Source organism: Colletes latitarsis, chromosome 14, assembly GCF_051014445.1.
Source record: "Colletes latitarsis isolate SP2378_abdomen chromosome 14, iyColLati1, whole genome shotgun sequence".
In the NCBI taxonomy this organism is placed as follows: Eukaryota; Metazoa; Arthropoda; class Insecta; order Hymenoptera; family Colletidae; genus Colletes; species Colletes latitarsis.
In genome coordinates, this window is record NC_135147.1 from 28,989,460 (window position 1) to 29,010,581 (window position 21,122).

Below are 21,122 nucleotides of genomic sequence, written 5' to 3' on the forward strand. Positions count from 1 at the left end.
GTTAATTACAATCATTTTTTGTCATTACACATACCCTCGAAATCCTACCCACTTTCTAGAAAAAAATTCCTTAACGAAAATATAATTTGGCGCCTAAATTTTTCGACGAAGAAAAAAGATTTCAAATCGTTCTGGAAAAATTATTTTCGGATGCAGGGGTCAATTACAATCATTTTTTGTCATTACACATACCCTCGAAATCCTACCCACTTTCTAGAAAAAAATTCGAGAAGGTGAGAAATTTTACGACGGAAAAAAAAGATTTCAAATCGTTCTGGAAAAATTATTTTCGGATGCAGGGGTTAATTACAATCATTTTTTGTCATTACACATACCCTCGAAATCCTACCCACTTTCTAGAAAAAAATTCAAGAAGGTGTGTAATTTTACGACGGAAAAAAAAGATTTCAAATCGTTCTGGAAAAATTATTTTCGGATGCAGGGGTCAATTACAATCATTTTTTGTCATTACACATACCCTCGAAATCCTACGCACTTTCGAGAAAAAAATTCCTTAACGAAAATCTAATTTGGCGCCTAAATTTTTCGACGAAGAAAGAATATTTCAATTCGTTCTGGAAAAATTATTTTCGGATGCAGGGGTCAATTACAGTCATTTTTTGTCATTACACATAACCTCGAAATCCTACCCACTTTCGAGAAAAAAATTCCTTAACGAAAATCTAATTTGGCGCCTAAATTTTTCGACGAAGATAGAAGATTTCAATTCGTTTTGGAAAAATTATTTTCGGATGCAGAGATCAATTACAATCATTTTTGGTCATTATACATAACCTCGAAATCCTACCCACTTTCTAGAAAAAAATTCAGTACTGGTGAAACTTGAAACGTTAATAACCTTTTAACGAAGCCTCCATCTTCAAGTTGGTATTCTTGATTTTCGTCTTATTTCGGCCTCTAAAATCCCCCATAAAAATCTTTCCCAGGGGTGACCGAACACCCTGTATAATACTATTAGTAACAGAAGCAAACATTCTGACAGTCGATAACAACGTAAAACCAGTCGCATTGAACGTGCTGCGTAGCCTTATCGTTAAGAAATACTAGTAAACACAGTGATACGGAATATTGCAAATGTTGTTTTCATTCTTGACCTTGCGGGACCTTGAAGGTTATTGTATTGCACATAGGTGAATTTGCCATATTTGCAATATTCTCTAACCCTCCAAATAGTTACGAGCAATGAAAATTAACGTCACGTCTCGAGAGTCAATTATTCTAGTTTCACGGCGAAAAGTCCTGTCACACATGCGTGTTGTAGAAGGATCTGAATATCTATAATCGTTAACTTTCCGTCGATGTTATCGTCTGGTGGTTGATTTCGTCGTGGAATCGTTATCGGTACGACGCAGGCCTCTCAGAAAGTTGCATAAAAGAAGCATAGGGGGCGGGGGCGAGGGAACTCGAGCTGCGTATGGACGCGACATCGCAATTTATTCCTCACGGACAGCGAGCGGCCAGTTACTATAAATCTACGCTATCCGTGTGTTTACATTACTTTCTTGTTGCGCGATTAGTAATCGCGCAATAAGAGCATGTCGAACAAATCGGCTTTACGAAAGAGAGCCGCGCGGGTTTGCGATACCGAGCACGATCGGGCCGCTACGACGTTATACGTCGATGCAATTCCTATCGAGAGGATAAAAAACCGAGCGTTTTCCTCTCTCGTCGCTGCTGCTTTCTCAGTCCCGCGGTCGACACGAGGCAGCCTCGACCCGCCTCGATTTTCACCCCTCCTCGATAGGGTGGTCGCTTTTCTCGCCTAAAAAGCATCCTTCGCGAATTTATTTCGGGCCAAGGCCTCCGTCGACATATTCGAGATCTTTATATTACACCGCAAGCGTTCTTTTTACGCGGACGATATTCTCAATCCACCGTAGCAGAAAACAATTCAGCGCCACCGTGGTAGAATGGTTAATCTCCGTTTGATACCTAACCTAACCTCGTTAAAAGTGGGTAAGGGCCCGCGTAGACGGTCAGACGTCCAACGTTTTGTTCGCAGAGTTGGTAGTAAGTGGGTCGCGCGTGCAAACTCCGGTACTCGAGCCGAGTCGCTCATGCAGCACGCCGCGCGAGTTAATGTCGCAAGCTCTGACTAACGGACGCAATTTTTCCTCGCGAAACTAGTCGCTCTATCGGGACACGGTTATCGAGGCGATACGTTGCAACATTGCGCACACCCACGCTTCGCATCGATACGATACCGACCTCTCGACGTTGCAGCGAACTAAGAATCGAGAGGGAACGCTGACAATCGTGAAAAGTTGTCCCGGGGGACGACGAAGCGTCGAAACGAACAGGATGCTCTTCTCCGAACCTCGTTCGAAAGGCGGGAAGCCGGTTGTCGCGTCGGGGACGCAGAACGACGATCGTCTTGCAATGGTAAACATTCCGATCTCGATTGGGCAAAATTATTTTTAAGAAAACAGACGTAGATGCTAGCGTAGATAATATACGAGGTAACGGGTGATCGTAGTTGGTATAGAGTAGTTTTCGAGGAGAAATATATTCTTATATTCCGCGACGAGAGTCTCGGTTCTTCCGAATTCTTCTCGGCAGTCGGCGAGCTTTTCTCTCGCGAACGATCTCGCGATGAACCCCGCGCTTGCACGCGCGAGCGCGTCAACGATAATAACGCGCAGTAACGCTATTAATAGTCCGTCGGTGGATGAACAGTGGCACGGCTGCGGGCAAACTGCACTCGCTCTACGCCACCAGTTCGAATCGGCTTTTTTCTTTCGGTTGACTTCAGTCGTGTTTCGCATCGATCCATTTCGCGTCTCGTACGGGTCCAGCTATTCAAAGTTCACGGTCGATCGAGGGTCCTCGGGTCGAAAACGAACGCGAGAAACGATTTGCTTCGTCAGGGAACTCGCATCGGCGGGAAAACGCGTCTCGATGCTGGATCCTTTCCTCGCCGCGCGCGCGTTCGATTCGAGGTTAGGTTTGAAAGCAGCGTTTGGATGCACCGCGACGTATTCGACATATTCTTGCAAGATTATCTCCAGTAGCAACCGACATATTTTTTAAGCTTTGTTCTGACCCACATGCTGCATCATCGGCTAAACAAATATGATTTTGCGTGACTCATAGGCCGAGTCATCGGCCTCGAATGTGTTAACTGCACAGCTGAGCCTCGTTTTTTACACCGCTATTGGTACAACGATTAACTTGGGATAAAAGTTTTCAAAAATAGTAAAGAAAAGATTAAATTATTCTGCGTTTCAATAATTAATGGGATTTTGATCAAGCATCGAGTGTGTTAAATTAGATCTTACGTTAAGCGATGTTCGTTTAATTTTTTCCCTATTAGAGAAAATAGATGAAAAGTTTATTTAACTTATTATCCAGAATTCAGTTCTCTCAATGACTTATTAAAAATATTCTTTTTCAATGTTTACAATAAACCAATATCAGAGTGTATTGTCTAAATTTATCACCTGATATATCTCGCTTGTTTTTGATAATACCGAAAAACGTTTCAGATAAGAGTTGAATGGTTTCGAGGAAGACATAATTTGATACGATTGGCTTTTTCGTAAGAGTACTTGTAAAAGATGTACGAAGGTTAAATTTGTTTTCTCAAATGGAATCGTACATTTTGTTTGTCTGTAGACGATATCCGCTTTAAAAACGAATTCAATTACTCGTATGAAGTCCATCTTCAAGGCCACCGGTGGTCGTATAAACAAAATTTTCCACGATTTGCTTTTGATTGAAACTAACGACTTAGCTCGTTACGAGCGACGAACAGAAACAAGGACACGTTGGCAAAGAAGCGAAACATTCCCAGCGGTCGAGGATTAAACGGGATAGAGGAAAAGATCCAATTACTGTCACCTAAACGATCATTTGTTCTATTTATTTACCAGAAACATAATTTTAGGAGTCGTTATTGTAAATTTGGCATGCATATTTCAGTATGGAACGTACTAGCTAACGTGTCGTGTTTGGTTAGGTATGCCCTTACAACGAGAGTCAAAAATGAATACGCGATATTCACATTTCCCAAAATAATCGAAATTTATACTTGTCGGTAAATAATATCACGTTTAAATAATAATCACGGCACACTTTGATATTGCTTTGTTAATTGTAAACGCGAAATGTAATTTTTAACGACTTCGTGTATACTTTTGACTTCTGTGGTATTCCGTTCTCCGCGCGTTTTGGGCGCCATTCCCTAATGAGTCACTCTAGGTTACTTTAGTTCGTCTTGGTTAACGAGGTTACGGTTAAGGTTAGGAGACGTTTAGAATCATCGATGAACAAGGATAGAAAGATCCTCGACGAAGGGATAACGAAGCTACGAAATGGTGCGTACGACACAGAATACCCTACGAATCTACGAAAGTTTCATGTGGAGTCGCTCGTTGCGCGACTACTCTTCACGCCCGGTGCATGTATTTTTCTTCCTGTGCGGTATAATGAAGTCGTTATTATTATTACTATCGTCATTAGCATAGTTTTACACCTGTCTATCGCGATCTTTCTCGTTCTTTCCTCGTGCCGGTTTCGCGAACGCGATTGTGTGTCGGTTCCCGTTGGAAACGTTCCCCGTTTCGAGAGGGTAAAGCGTCGGTACGCTCCAGAGAAATGCACGCGAAGCGTGGCAGCGTGCGCTCGCGCGCCACCGACCGAGCCGAGTTTCGTCGTAAAATAATCGCTCAAGGTCCGCGGTGGCGTTGCACCCGGCCGACAGCAGGGCTGCCAACAACCGCGCACTGTTTACATCGCGCGAGTGTGTCCACGCTCCCCTCCGCCCCCGCCTTCCACAACCTCTAACCAACTCAATACCGCCTCCCGTCCCGCCGACTCTTCCGTCCTCGTACGAGCGTCCTCGTCTTCTCGGTTAGCGGCAACCGTTCGTTCTTTTCTCTTTTTTTTTTTACTTTCTACAACGATCCGCGGCTAACGACGGTCCGTTCGAAGCTCGTCTTCGAAATGGTTCCAAGTTTTCAACGTTACGAAGATTCGAACCGATTCGAAGTGTCTTCGAAACGCTCGCTCGCGAAAGAGTCGAAACTCGAGGCGCACGAGATTCTGGCCGCGTCGCGTGCCAAATCACCGTTAAACTGGTTGCGCGCTTCATGGAGCAATTTTTTTCCACGGGTATTTTTACTGGTTCGTCCTTCGTCCCGCATCGAAGATCCACTTCCCTCCCTGACTGCCCCCCAGCCCGCGCCGAGTCTCGTTCGAAGTCATCGCTTCGTCTCCGTCTGAACGCGATCGCGTGACGCAGCGGTGAACGGACCGAGTTTACCTCCGAGGGTCCAAAACTTCTTCGAAAATCCCGATTCGCGGAGCTGCATTTTGCGAGCCTATATCCCCCATCTCGTACGCGTTATTTTTAAGCGTTGTTTGTTTCTCGAAAACCGTACCACCTGACAGTAGCACCTCCTCGATAAGTGGCGTTAATGCGTTGCGAATACGTATAAAAATAAATTTAGGATACGATCGGCCGAACTATCCGCCTTTGAATAAACTGACATAGATTTACCTTGTTGTCGTCGACGAACAATAACAGCGTTTGCGAATAATTTATTTTTACGGTATTTCTTAATGCCTGATAGATATTATATCTAGAAGCGATAGAGCGATGAGTTCCGTTCGGAATTGTTGTGTCCATATGCGCAGACATTATCGCGAAATTGGTCTTATCTGCGTCGGTTTTTCCTCAAAACATCCGAGATTAAATTTTTTTTTTTACGATACATCCGTGTACGTTAACTCGGTGTTGCACCTTCGCGTTTGGATTTCATCGGGAACACCTTTCGTCGGACGTCCTTCGTTCTTTTTCGTTCGGTTAGCGGCGTCCGTGACGCGAACGTTGCGCTGGTCAGTCTCGAAGCGAGCGGTCGCGATCGTTAGAACCGCGCTCGGTAACGCGGACGCACCGCGTGGATATTTGAAAACGATCGATGTCGCGTGGAAACGGCGAAACGGCGGCGGACGGATGGCTCGGAGCGCGATCGGTCGAGCGCGGAGGTTGCAGCGCGGGTAGGGGATGCTGGTGGCTGCATACCACGAGGTAGCGTATAGCTATCGAGGTCAATGGTTAGTCCAAGGTCCTGAGTTCGAATCTCGCGGCTGGGTTCAACGCGACTCGGCATTTCCTCTCGCGAACAACGATCCCCGTTCGTGGAACGCTCGAGGCCGAGAGACTCGCGGGACTCGGCGAACGAGAACCGCGTCTTTTCGTTTTTTCGCTGGCCGGTTTGGCGGTCGGGACGACGTCAGCCGTTTTGTTCGCGACTCGAGACGCGAGAACCGCGGGACGAACGAACCGATATTATTATGTCCCGAAGAGAAAGAACTTTGCGGGGCACCGCGAAGGGCAAGGGAGTGCACCGCACCGCCCACGAGTCCAGGTTACAAGCGACAATGTAAACACAGTCCTCCGCTGGCTCCACCTATGGTGGCGTCTCTGCACGCTTAACATAGCACGGTCGTGCACGGTTAACTTGCAACGAGGTTCGAGACTCGTCGGTGAAATTTGAAAATGGCACCCACGCATTCTCCAGGTTCTTACGATTGAAACGAATCCAAACACCACGTATATCAAACTATACGAATCGGTTATGTATTAGTACTATACAGGGTGTTCGACCACCCCTGGGAGAAATTTTAATGGGAGATTCTAGAGGCCAAAATAAGACGAGAATCAAAGATACTAATTTGTTGATTGAGGATTCGTTAAAAAGTTATAGAAACATTTCCAGCCACACAGTATATTTTCGGTAAAGAATTTTTTTCTCGAAAGCACGTAGGATTTCGGGGGTATGTGTATTCATCAAAAATGATTGTAATCGAACCCTGCAGCCAAAAATAATTTTTTCAGAACGATTTGAAAATTTTCATTTTCGCCGAAAAATTTGTCTACCTTTCTGAATTTTTTTCTCGAAAATGCGAAGAATTTCGAGGGTATATGTGTTGACCAAAAACAGTTGTAATTGACTCCCCTAGCTAAAAATATTTTTTTTAGAACGATTTGAAATTTTTTAATTCTGTCGATAAATTTCACACCTTCCCAAATTTTTTTCTCGACAATGGATAGGATTTCGGCGGTATGTCTATTCACCAAAAATGACTGTAATAGCCCCCCGTAACCGAAAATAATTTTTCCGTGAATGATGTGAAATTTTTTAATAACTTTTTAACGAAGCCTCAGTCAAGAAATTGATAATCCTGATTTTCATCTTATTTGGGACTGGCCGAACACCCTGTATATTTCTACTTGGTTAAAGTAAATCTGATTTATGCGGTGTTGGGACTCGTTTCAATCGTAGAGATCCCAGAAACGCGTTGGTACAGTTTTCGAAAAGGAAAGATGGAAAATACGGGAAGTAAAAGTCTTGGTCCGGGATCGAGCGAACAGAAGTCGCGCTCGGTAGCGAGAGTAAGAGAATCGGAACGCCTCCGGAGGGAAAAACGAAAGAGCGGAAAAACGGAGAGCAAAGGTCGGCGACGGATGACGCGTGAAAAGCACATTCGGTCGACGAATCGCGCGTTTCGACGCGTGCAAACATCATAATCTCGCGATAAGGCCGGGACTGATTTATTTGCCGATAAAAGATTATTGGAAACACGTGTATTACAGGCTGCTGCCAAAACCGGTCGCTGGAGAGAGAGAACGATCTTGCTCGACCGGCAGTGCGCGACGAACGCTATGAATCACGCGGACGATTTTAAGTCGGACGTCGTAAACCCAACTCGTTCCTCGTGCACGTTCCCATCTTTCCACGCTCGTTTCTTTGTTTCCGCCTGACGCTAAACTCGCATCCTAACGCGGATCAAACCGTAGATCGTAACCCATACCTGACGATCCGAGTCTTCTTCGTCGTTCACGTCGAGCAGATCTTCCAGGAATTCCCATTGGCTTCTTTTTTCAGAAACCGCGAGCGGAACAGAGACGCGTAACACGGGGCACGTCGATGTCTCGCGTTAGATTTAAACCCATAAACACGACGCACTTGGCCACCTGACAGAAGCGGGAAGCCAGTTTCAAGAACCATGGAATCGTCTCTATACGCAACAGGAACCAAATCCGTATGTAAAACCTATTAATTAAACAGGGTGTTCGGCCACACCTGGGAAAAATTTTAATGGGAGATTCTAGAGGCCAAAATAAGTCTAGTGGCTTCGTTAAGAAATTCCGCCAATACTGAATTTTTTTCTCAAAAGTGGGTAGGATTTCGGGGGTATGTCTATTCACGAAAAATGATTGTAATTGACCCCCGCAATCGAAAATAATTTTTCCAGAACGATTTGAAACTTTTCAATTTCGCCGAAAAATTTATCCACCTTTCTGAATTTTTTTCTCGAATGTGGATAGCATTTCGGGGGTATGTCTATTGACCAAAAATGATTGTAATTAACCCCCACAAATGAAAATAATTTTTCCAGAACGATTTGAAATTTTTGAATTTAATTGTTAATAACTTTTTAACGAAGCCTCCATCAACAAATTGGTATTCTTGATTTTCGTCTTATTTCGGCCTCCAGAATCTCCCATTAAAGTTTTTCCCAGGGTTGGCCGAACACCTTGTATGGATATCGGGACGAAGCAGGATCGATGAAATGAATAAAAGTCGTCTGTTCGTTTTTAAATATTTTTTAATAAGTTCGATAAAAAAATTATATAAATTGAATACTTGATAACAAGGTAATAAGTATTATAAACAAAGGGCTAGATACAAATGTACAGTCGTTACGTGTATAAAGTTAGTTGTTGGCGCAAGTAAATTCTCCACTATCGTGTATAATGAAAACTTAAACCTACGAGATATAACTCGGACACGTAATCGTTCGCTGCCGAGCAGTAAACTTTGAACGCTTATCTTTCGTTTAGATTGGATGCGCGCGTACGCGCGTGGGGATGCGTATTCTTTCGCTCGAAACACCGAGAAAATAATGCGTATCGTGGTCACGTGCGTAATCAAGCGAAAATTAACAAACGAAACCGAGTCGCGTCGAATCGAAAAAACACGCACCGCGTACGCGAAGCTCGCCCCTCGTTGATATCCATCGTCCGGAGTCGGGCGAATTTTATTCGCGAGTAAGGAATAAAAATGAAAAAGAAAAATTTTGTCGGATTCGTTCGACGAATAAAATCCATCCGACCGTGAATTCCATCGATTCCGAACGGACGCACACGCCCGACTAAATGCATCGTGTAACTACGTTCGTGGAAAAATATTGCCTAACGCTCGTTTGGCATTTTCTACATGATTCTTTCGCGTTACAATGTATATACGTACACATACACATCAACCATCGATCGCCGTTGAAAAAATAGTGTTATATATTTCGGATTGAGATCGGTATTTAGCATTAAAATCTTTACGTCCCTTCTTTTCACGCGCGTATCTCGACAGAACCGCTTAGCCGTTTATACTTTTCGGTCGTTGGCATTTACAGATTACACGTATACCGCGTAGTATTGCACTTTGGTGTGTTTCGTTTATTTCTACCTATCGAAAGATTACGAATGCACGATTATCTCTGGCTCGTGACTGTTTTGCTCCTCGACCCGCAAAACATTCTAATAATCTCTCTCTCTCTTTTACGTCCCGTTGAAAAGCCACGCGCACCAGAGGCACATTCGGATACTTGAGCAGCAGGAATTTAGTCGGAAACTCGTTGGCGAATGGGTCTCCCTTCCGGTCGCGGTCCCCAATGCTGATCCGATTGGAATTCGGGCCAATGTTCGCGTGAGTCTCTCGTTGCTCGAACGATTAAATCGCGACGCGTTATTTTTGCCCATTTGCACTCCTCTCTACGCGAAAACCTCCTCTCCTCGTCTTCATTTTACGGGTTTTGTTTCGACGCGAGCTCGACTCTTTCGAATAATCCCGGAAATCGATCCATCGTCGGGTCATCCTTCGATCAAAAAATATTCACAGCCTATAAGTCGTAAGGAGGAGGGGGGTGGGGGGAAGAAGGGGTTTCCTACTTTGGTTCTACGTGTTTGTTCGTCGCGACGAGACCCGGATTCCTCGTCTCGTCGAGAATATTGTCGCGTTTCGCGTTCGTGCTGCCGTTACTCGAGACATGCAGGGTGTTCGGCCACCCCTGGGAAAAATTTTAATGGCGGATTCTAGAGGCCAAGATAAAGAATATCAATTTCTTGACTGAAGCTTCGCTAGTAAGTTGGTAAGTTATCAAAAAATTAAATTAAAAAATTTCGAATCGTTCTAGAAAAATTATTTTTAGTTGTGGGGGTCAATTACAATCATTTTTGGTCAATAAACATACCCCCGAATTTCTATCCACTTCCGAGAAAAGAATTCGAGAAGATGTGAAATTTTTCGGAGAAAAACAAAAACTTCAAATCGTTCTAAAAAAAATATTTTCAGTTGCAGGTGTTAATTCTAATAATTTTTGGTCAATAGTCACACCCCTGAAATCCTACGCATTTTCAAGAAAAAAAATCGAGTAGGTACTGAAATTATTAGACGAAATTAAAAAATTTCAAATCGCGTTGGAAAAATTATTTTCGATTGCAGGGGTCAATCACGATAATTTTTGGTGGATAGACCTACCCCCGGAATTCTACTCAGTTTCGAGAAAAAAATTCAGTACGGGTGAAACTTTAAACGTTAATATTTTGGCCTCTAGAATCCCCCATTAAAATTTTTCCCAGGGCTGGCCGAACACTCTGTATAATTCTCGTTGTCAATTTGTCTTTTTACTCGCGGTCGAGCTCGTTGATCCGCCCGTCCTTTCCTTCCGGTTCCTCGTTCTCGCGTCGATCCAAGGATCATTCATCGTTCGTGTTATTGTCCAAAAGCGACGATCGAGAATACGAGGGCAACGATACGAATCGTAAACGAAGGACTACGGTTTTTGGCCGTCGGTCGACACGGTGAGAAAACCATGGGCGATTATCGTAGGACGAAGCTGAGCTGAACCACGTCCGTTTTGGCAGTTAAACGCGTTTTGGGCTAAGTAAGAGAACGTCGGAACGAAAGAACGACAGCGACTCGAAAAGTTAGTTTGGCAGTGTGCGCGACGCACCGTATGGCTCGTCGAACCAGGGACAGAGGGACAAAATTTTCGTCCAAACGAACGAATCGCGTTACTGAAATTTTGCCCGTCCTTGGTTCTTTTCTTTTTACCGTGTCGACGAAAGCGGGCGAGGAAGGGGAAGGGGGGAGCGGGTGGAACGTCGCGAAAATGATTTGTAGCTGGCGAAGAAACGAAATTGACACACCGCGTCGTCGCACAGGCAAACGTTAAACGTTACGAATAAGCGCTAGTTTAAAGGTAAAGGGAAATATGAGATCAAACGTTTGATATATTCGAAGACGTTCGTTCCAGCGTTCGTCGTGCGAAAGAGAAAGAGATCGCGGCGATCCGGCGGGAACGAGCGCGAAAACGGAAACGCGACGCAATTTGGCCGCGTGGTCGCTTGCATCGATAACTCGTTGTTGTTCTCGTGGATCGACGCGCGATCGAGGTCGAAATAAGCATAGTTTCGGTCTCGATCCACGCGTTTGATCGTTTCGTTTCCGTTTTCTGCACGTTCGTCGGTTACGCTTTTACCTTCGTCCATCGCCGACACGGCATTTCCCCGCTTACGAGCAACGAACACACGGTATAATTTTCGTGCAATAATCTTTACTATCGCCACGGTCGTTGCGTAGAAAAGGAGCTAAACTATACGCGTTTTGCGGTAAAATATCCCCTTAACAAATTCGATAAAGAAACCATTGTTTTGTTACTTTCGGTAAACTATGTGCATTAAATTTATCGGCATCGACGACACTCCAATCGTTATTTCGTACGTGATTATGCGAAATGTAATCGCAAATAAATAAAGATAGCGTCCCCGACAAAAGTTCAAATGTGAAATCAGTATAGATTCTGGCGATTGAGTCGTCAAAAAGTTATAAACAATCCTGTTTAATTTGATAAACGAATGTTAAAAAAAAGCAATTATCGTGTTTCGCGTTACGCTGCACAGTGGAACTGATATACTGAAACAGTGGCCAAAAGTCGCGTGCAAGTCAACGTTGTAACAAAACATTTCGTAAAAATCAAAGTTATTTGCAAGGACTGTATACAAATTACCGTTTACTCGTTCTCTTATATTTCACTGCCTATGGAGGCGACAGTGATGACTCATTGTATTCCAAATGCAGCGTACTTTATAGTCTACGCGCGCCATTTTACGAATTTTCAAAAATTGAACAACAATGATAGGATTCGTACTGCGTGTTTCGGTAAACTGCAGACAAATTTGAAAAAATAATACTTTCCAGTCGACGATTACGAAATTCGAAACGACTGATCCAACATGGCTGATCGGAAAATAAAAATATTAATATCGTAATAAAGGATCTTCCCCATTAATAATAACAAAACTTAAAATATTACCATGTTGATATCGGATTTCGTAATCGTCGACCTCGAGCACCTGGGAGAAATTTATTATGAATAATCATGCATTTTCTTACTCTTGGCCACTCTCTCGTGTAACTGGGCCCACTGTGCATAGCCTGGCACTCGTACCTTGATATTACGACGAGACACCCGTAGTCGAACAGTTGGACAATGGCGTTTCGTTCCTTAACAATTTAAATATAAAGTAAACTATCATTTTTATTAAAAAAAGTAAAAGATATTATTTGCCCCCCTCCCCAACGAAATGCTCTACTTCTCATATCACAATGTAGGCAAAAAAAATAATACTCGGAATTTTCGCGTCCATCGAGCGACGATTGTCAAAAAGATATGTCGGTAAATTGGGGCACTTACTTTATCCGAGAAATCAACATTCGCGTATCTATCATCGTGTTCCCGTTCAAACTATTTTTAATTACACACGCGACGAGAGGTATTTCGGAAGCGATACGAATTGCAATTGGTAACATTCACGCGATGACGGATAACGACGATAAATAGAAAAATGTAAATTTCACCAAACTAAACGAAGCAGGGGAAAAGAAAAATATAGTTCGATGCCTACGAAAAAGAAGTACCATCCCCCGGATGTATGCAAACAAGCGGAACACCGTTTCCGTTGCACGCAAGCGGGGAACACCGTATTTCGTCGCGAGCAAAGATGCCAAAGATTCACGAGGTCCCGATAGTCTTCGTCGCTACGCGGGGGGGTTTTTTTTTTGTTTAAATGTATCATATATATACTATATAAATGTGTGTATGTATGTATATGTATATATTACTACACATGCATCTACCGATATACACATCGAAGAACGAATCGTCGATTCCCCCAAATTCGGCGCTACACCGCCACTGGGGGGAAGGGGGGACCACCCCCTGTTTACCTCTCGATCGCAACGATCCTCGTGGGTTAACATTTGCCGCTGAGTAAAAAAAGAATCCTAATCCTAATATGCTACAATAGATGTACAAAAAGGCTCGTATCGATCTCCGCGTTGCGTCGCGATTTGAATGGGGGGGGGGGGGGGGGACGAGCAACAAGAAGAGTTTCGCGAACGACGCGCAGAGTGAGTCGGAAGTCATTCGCGCGACGCGACCAAAGCAATCGAGCCAGAGAACTCTTTTAATCTTTGAGTAGATTCTCGATCTCAAATTGGTAAATGGAAGTCAACTGTCCTTTGAAGTATTTAAAAAATGAGCCAACGGAGGATCGCATAAATTTTCAAACAATTATTGGTTTAAATCTTTGGTCGCCTCGCGAATTGATTCCGATTCAAGGTCTACCACCGAAGAGAAACACACGTGTCGTGGTGGCTCGTTCTCTTTAAAAGCTGACCCAGTCGTTTCCGACCCCGATGGTGGACAGCATGTCCGTGACATCGGGCGTGCAGGAGAACTCAAAGTGCGAGCCGCTGCTGGAGCTGGCGGTCTCGAAGGTGTCCAGGTCGGTGGTTATCGTTTCCATGTCCAGATCGATCTTGAAATCGGACGGTTGTATTTGCAAGAGGTCCGTAAGGGAGTAAAGGTCCGCCAGGCTGGGGTTGTTCGCGGATTCCTCGAGCTTGACGATCGCGGCGGCGGCGGCCGCGATGGAGGCGGCGTCGTTGCTGGATACGACGTTGGACAGAGCGTCGGTCCTCGTCGTTGGCGTGTTCGTCGATACCATGGTCGAGGAGGCGATCGAGGAGACGGTGGGGATCGTGGTGGTGGCCGTCGAGAGGGACGCGGAGCTCGATGACGCACGGTCCGAGTCGTTGAGCGTCGCTGGCGACAACGCTTCCGTCTCCGCGTCCATTTCGGCGTCCACGTCGGCCGGCTCCTCCTTCACCATGAAACTCGATCGTCGTTCGAGGTGACACGACGTCCGACCGCGAAAACTCCTCTCCGAAATCAGACCCATGTCTTCGACGGACGCGGGAAAGGTAACGGTAGCGTTAGTGGCGAGGCTCGAGCCAACGGGACCGACCGAGGACAAGAGCCGGTCCTTTGGTTCGAAGGTCGTTTCGTAGTCCATCTCCAAGTTGGCTTCCCGCTTGATCTTGCCGCTGCTCATTGTTACGGACGATGAGGAGGAGGAGGAGGAGGAGGAGGAAGCCGTGGCGGTGGCTGCCGCGGGCAACCTCACGGACGAGCCGCATTCGAGGAAATTGTCCTCGTAAAAACTGGCGGATTCCGGGGAATCCGGCGTAACGCAGGAAGGACTGCTGGGTATCTTGGCGGTGACGATCGGCGGGGCGGGAGTGTAATCGAGCGGTGGTCGCTTGTCGAGCGCCAGTCTGACCTTGAGTCGCGAGACTGGCTTGCTACTGCTGGACTGAGGCTGCAATCGCTTCACCGTTCCACCGACCACGCCGATGCTCGTTTGCATATTGTTGTTCGTGTCGTTTCGCGTCTGACCCTTCGCCGATCCTGGACCGACGGTTCCCACCGACGTCGACGATTTCCTCGGCTTCTTGCCGCCGTCTTTCGCCTTTGGACTCGCGGACGCGGTCGGCTTCGAGGTCTTTTTCCTCGGCCGGTACTTGTAATCGGGATATTCCATCATGTGCAATTGCCTGAGTCTCTCGGCCTCCTCGATGAACGGTCTCCTCTCCGCCTCGTCCAGCGTCTTCCACCGTCTACCCAGACGCTTGCTGATCTCCGCGTTGTGCATGTCCGGCTGAATCTCGCATATTTTTCTACGCTCGATCTGCGACCACACCATAAACGCGTTCATTGGCCTCTTTATGTGGTTCGGGTTGTTCTTCTTCGTCTGAAACAGAACAACCAAACCATCGAATCATCGTTACTTAATCAGTTTTGGCCAGTACCGATAGCAGGCCACGGGTTACCTTTTCAACCCTGGGAAAAACTTTAATAGGAGATTCTAGAGGCCAAAATAAGATGAAAATCAAGAATAGCAATTTGTCGATCGAGGCTTCGTTAAAAAGTTATTAACGTTTCAAGTTTCGCCTGTAGAACGGCAATCTGCGAACAGTTGCGTGCACGCTATCGGAACATTAAACGTAAATAACTTTTTAACGAAGCCTCGATCAAGAAATTGGTATTCTCGATTTTCGTCTTACTTTGGTCTCTAGAATCTCCCATTAAAATATTTTAAAATCGACAAATTGGTGTTTTCGATTTTCGTCTTATTTTGGCCTCCGGAATCTCATTGAAATTGTTTCCAAATGTGGCTGACCGCCCTGTATAAAAAGACGTCCTCGCCCTTGCGCGATAACAAGTAACAGAGAGAGTTTCGACGATCGAACACGAAACAAGAGGGAGAGAGAGAGAGAGAACGCGTGCACGCGCATTAAGTTATTGCGCTGAGAGCGATTGCAATTTGCGTTGCTTATTAGACGGCGGTATGCGTCGAGATGCAGATAGCACGCACTGAACGCTCGCGCGCTCTACCCATTATACTTTTAGATATCGTCGATTACTCGACACGCACTCGAGTGGAAATCGAAAGGCTGGATGTAGGTTACGAAGGTGCGACGACGGCGACGACCATCTGGAACGCCTGGCGAGACGCTCGATCGACGTCGAGAACGAATCGCCCCTGGAAACCCGTCGAGCTCGTTCGTCTTCCGAACGGCGATCCCGACCGGCTTAGTTTTCGTTCCCAGCGATGTATTCGACCTCGATAGTCGTTGAACGTTCTCGCGGGACGCTATCGATCATCGTTTCCGTTCGATAATCTCGAAAATCGGCCAAAATTCTATTTTCCAACTTTGATATTTAGACAGAATGTTCTCTTATGGGGTTCACATAGACATTATTGCAGGAATTATTTGTATTAAATCCCTCGCGCACGAATTAATTGTTTAGAAATAATTAACCCAAACTCACGGTAAATTCTCGCTACTCGCTTCATTTCCTTTCGCTCGAAACATTCACATGGCTCGTCCATTCCCACGTTATATCATTATCTAAGGAAATAGGCCTATTTTAGTAATTTATACGTTGGTATCGGCATTCTGACCATTACCGATCGACGGCTATTTCTTTCTCGATTCGCAGCTGCGACTTCCTACCAGCTTCGACGCAACCCTCGTATCCGCTTCCACCGTCCCTCGTGTTTATTCCGACGCAGCCTTTGACCCCCCTCTCGTTTTTCTCCGGTCGTTCGAATAACCGGCGTTTTTTCAAACACCTAATATCGGTTTTTATTTACGGTCGCGGATCGCGTGCGAACGAAAGTCTGAGAAAATAAACCGAGCAGGAGGAAAGGAGGAACTGTGGTAGGAGAGAAACGCGACTCGACGCGGTTCTCCCTCTCTTTGGTTAAGTTTCCACGGCCAAACGATCAGCTGACGATGTGCTCGTCAACCGTTCCTGTCGCGAATCCAGCAATGCGTCGCGTTCCGGCCGTGGAATGCGCAACTCCGTCGCCAAGGACAGCAATACCGGACAACGAGAACAATGCGATTCATACTGATGCAGAATCGCGCGTAAACCGTAAACGTCTTTCCCGTTTTGGTCGTTCAAGATCGGAGACGGGCATTTTACTCGAATAACAGTCGAAACGGACACCGTAAAAACGTGTGACGATTTTATTCCAATGTTTATTCGATCGAACAGTTATGGAAACAACTTTTTCTTCGTCCGAGATATAATATCGTTACGATGATATTCCAAGTTTCACGCAACCGGTGACGAATAAAAACTTGTTTATCTCTTTTTCGTCCCTCGAAACTTTTATCTAGAAAAGATTTTGCCCGTCTCCGTTCCAGACGTAACGAGCCTCGTACTTTAGAAGATATTTCCCACCGATCGCTTTGCACTTTTTCGCTCTGTACCAACGCTTTCCTGTTTAAAGTTTGTATCCGGTCGGTGAGTTAGGTGCAAATGATAGTTTTTGATGTTAGGATAACGAATGCCTGTCTGGGGTTACCAACTGAAAGATTTATGTGCTTGAACTTCGTCAGAGATAGGAATATTTATGTTTGTAGTGCAACTTATTCCTTATATCGACGAGGAATACATCGATTAGATCGCGATCGCTTGATTGCTTTTACGATATCTTAATGTCTCTTTAATCTTCGACAAAAATATTTTTTTAAATCGCCGTAAGAATAATCGAAGCCATAATTTTTGTGGAAAAAGTATTTCTCTTCAAAACATTGACAGATTTATTATAGTTTAACGTCATTTTAAGTCACCGAAAGGGTTAATATTTTTAATTGTTCCACGGTTATTTATCCTAATTTGAGAAATTGCATCAAACAACCCAGACATCTTTCAGCGCGGTAATCGATCGAGATTTTCACCCCGTCTTTGGCGTCATCCCTCGAGTGTAACAGGTACAGAACGAAGCACCGCGTCGATTCACCGACTAGAAAGCGCGCATTGCTTGGAAAAGACTGAAATCGAACGGCGTTCGTTGCGAAAAACGCGGTTTCGTTCGACCTTCGTGCAGCGAGAGCAACTTACCGTTACGATTCCAACGGTCTGACACCTCGCAAGAACCGACGATCGCTAAAAATTAGACGATGCTCGTTCGAAACGTGCCTTACCGCGGATCTAATCGCGAAAGCAAAGACAAAGTTCGATCTGGCCCAAAGAAACACCAAGGTTCGCAATTTTTTCGAGAAAAAAATAATTCGATGCTCCGACATCTTTTCGACGAACTTCTTCTTGCTCCAAAGATTTTTGTACAACGCGTATTTTCGTTTTACTTTTTCCCTTTTTAGAATTTATTTCTGTTGCGAACATTTACGGGTACTCGAGAGAACCATAAACCGACGGACGGAACGTTTATTGTAGAATGAACTATGCTCGTTTATGGCACAATTAGCTGTATTGTTTTTATTCCCTACGGGAACGATACTTATATAGTTTAAGGAAACTCGGTTTACGACAGTTTCGTTTGCCCGTGGCGATAAAATGAGTCGGTCAACGAGATTGCGCGTCTCGAGACGATTAAAAAGAGAAGCGAGACGACCGGGTTTCCGTTCGCCGTCGTTTTCGTGAAGCAAATATTATCGAGAAGTACGGGGAAAATTTCGATCGGCGGGGGGAGGAAAGGTGACGTCGAGCGGCGGAAGAACGCGGAGAAAAAAGGCTGAAGAAGAACGTAAACGAAAGTCGAAACAGCCAAGAATAACGGACCAAGGGCAAAAATAATCTCTTCTTCCGTTCGACGGCGTTTCGTCGTTACGAAAATAAACAGGTCGGCGAAGGCATGGCTTCGCAAAGCGTTCGTAAGGGATGCGCGAGCGCGTTCTCACAGTCGGGGACACGCACCTTTCGCGAACGAGGCGTATTTTCGTATGGTAAAGAGAGGAAAAATACTAAAAAACGTGTAACGATGTTTGCGTTTCGCGCGATTTCTGCAGCCACGCGCGCAACTGTGTCCACGGAACTGTTTTCCGTCTGGGCGATGCATCGTAGGTGTCGGGTCGTTGTTCGACGACGTCGACGGCGGTGGCGTTGTCGTCTCGGGAGACTGCCGGTCGTCCGAGAAAGACGGAATCGCCAAACGAGCGAGGCGAGACGAAGTCTGGTGCACTCGTCGTGTTTACCGCGAACAGAGACGGGAAAGAATTTAAATTTCGAACGTGCAAAAAGAAAGACGGAGACGCCAAAAATATTCGCGCGTTGGCACGGGATACCAAAGATCCGCGAAAAGTCACCGTCGTCGCGCTTCTCATACGCAGAACGGCCAACGGAGCGTACTCGCGTTCGCGGAGTAACCTTTCTAGTCGAAGGTCGAAAGGAAAGGGACGAAAGATCGTAAAATAATCGAGCGTTCGACGCGAAAATACAATTACCTGGGTGGCATCCGAGTACGGGGTAGCTGAATTTTTATCCACGAGCAACGATCCAAACATAGGTATTCCCGAACTCGAGGGACTGTCCTGCTGCTGCGGCACCATTTTTGGGCCCAGGTTTGCGGGAAATTCCTCGCCACCTCACTTTTAACGATCGTACAACACTAACACTTTGACGAATCCGCGGACTTTGCGCGGCCGATTCGGGGGAACCGATCTTCTCGCGTGCCTCGATCTTGGACGATCGAGATCGCGTTCTCGCGAAGTAATATCCTCCTCGGATCCGGTATTATTCAACGAGATTATATTTTCCAATCGTTTCTCGCTTCTTCCTCTTCTTTCCACTATCCCCTTTTTTGCTAGTCGGGTGCTATTTGTTTCCGTTAGCGTCCTCGATGTTCCCGCGCCCCGTCGATCAAGCGGGGGGAAAAAGAACCGAAGGAAGCGTAAAAGGATGGCAGTGGCAGTAGATCATCGACCGCGATAACAACAACGGTACGGCATTGACAGTCGCGACGTACGCGAGCACGCGATCGAGCACGCTCTCGTAGAGTCACGCAATCCTCGCTTCGTTTTTTTTTTCTTTTCTTTCTTTCTCGATCGAAGCAACGACGAAGAAACGCGACGTGCGTCTCGAACGAGATTGCCTTCTGTACTTCCGACAGAGAGCGCGCGCGCGCACGCACTTTTACTCGACGCAGCAAACACCGACGTCGCAGGAGAGACGTGCAAAACTAAATCGCTAGATGCGCACGGCGGGCCTGACCTCGTCTACGCGTGTGTTTCTCGCGTGCACACGAGACTCTCAAGATCCGACACGATCTGATCGTCGACAACGAGATGACATTATCGGTCGACGACGTAACGACGCACGCCCGACGAGCGCTCATTCGCAACTAACTCGCCCTCTCGCTAGACTGCTACCTCTATACTGCCGCTCAGCTGAGACACCACGCATCCCCACTATCTCGCGTAAACACGCTGACCCGCTAGCCAATCGCGCCGCGGCTACTCTTTCGTCCCTCTTTAACCCTGAAAGCTTCAACGTTGTTGCTCTCTTTTCTCTTCCTCCTTCGGTCGCCCCTCTTACACGCTCCGGGTAAGTACGCTCGTTTATGCCTATGTTTATTTTATATTATATACTTACAAGGAGAGTGCAAGACCTTCGGGTCACCGATTTAACTGTAACTTCGTGCGTTGCTAGATTTCGACACCCCCTTTGCAAAAATGTAACATCCTAGGGTCGGAAACTCAATATTTTTTCGGTTATTCCCGATCGAAGCTTTCAAGGCCCATCCCAGGCTCTTAAATCATCGAAGACGAGGCACGGACGAGGATTGTCTTTAAACCTAACCTCGTTACGTTCTTCTCTCTCTCTCTCTCTCCCGTTCTTCGGAATAGCCTTAAAATCGCATCGCTAATCAAACGCGCTAGGATGTTTCTCCCGAGGCTGCAGTCGTTCAAGGTCACATTTAGCTTGCCCCCCTCGGCCCCTCTGTTCCCCCGGTCGACCATACGCTCCCTTTCCGCTCCGCTATCCCCGTTAAATTGCAACGTAGACGACATTGGGATCGTAGCCCGTATCTCGATCCTCCAAAGGATTTTATCGTTTCCGCGATCGTCTGCGCGATAATCCCAATCGCAATCTGTTGCCCCGCGGCGTTATCGAAACGGCTTGTTTTTCGATGAATAATTTCGCAGACGGTCGATGCCGATCGATCCATCTTCGTCGCGGAAAACTCGCATACGATTAAGATTTCCGGTCCCGGTGTCACGGACAGTCTGGTCAACTTTGCCGCTCTGGGTTAGGCTTTACGAAAACGTCGCGCATAACGTCTTGTTCGAAAACAATGGAGATTGATTTTGCTGCATTTCCTCGACGAAAGCTCTCGGTGCGTTGCTCGTGGTCGCGCGGCGACATCGCGACCGTCG

At 46.0% G+C, this 21,122-nt stretch overlaps 2 protein-coding genes across 3 annotated transcripts in view; one reads left to right on the top strand and one right to left on the bottom strand.

Moving 5' to 3' along the window:
* The window catches only part of Dh31 (diuretic hormone class 2), a 74,960-nt gene that overhangs the window by 28,579 nt on the left and 25,259 nt on the right, over positions 1–21,122 (top strand). Inside the window, exons 1-2 of one of the 2 annotated variants that reach the window (XM_076781791.1) lie at positions 2,004–2,403; positions 7,914–8,070. The gene's annotated coding sequence lies outside the window, so the exon portion shown is untranslated. Of the gene's footprint in view, positions 1–2,003; positions 2,404–7,913; positions 8,071–21,122 lie in introns of those variants that run through there. The other variant, XM_076781790.1, reaches the window with a different exon arrangement.
* LOC143349956 (uncharacterized) lies at positions 8,626–20,095 on the bottom strand. The gene is made up of 2 exons (XM_076781638.1): positions 19,191–20,095; positions 8,626–15,184 (listed from the first exon to the last, which is right to left on the bottom strand). The coding sequence occupies exons 1-2, from the start codon at positions 19,293–19,295 to the stop codon at positions 13,757–13,759; spliced, it is 1,533 nt and encodes a 510-aa protein (XP_076637753.1). The 5' UTR covers positions 19,296–20,095; the 3' UTR covers positions 8,626–13,756.

Bases quoted from the DNA above. Each gene is read 5' to 3' on its own strand.
- LOC143349956 (XM_076781638.1), bottom strand. From the start codon at position 19,295: ATGGTGCCGCAGCAGCAGGACAGTCCCTCGAGTTCGGGAATACCTATG. The intron at 15,185-19,190 runs GTAATTGTATTT...GTTCTGTTTCAG, and splicing joins CGTACTCGGATGCCACCCAG to ACGAAGAAGAACAACCCGAA.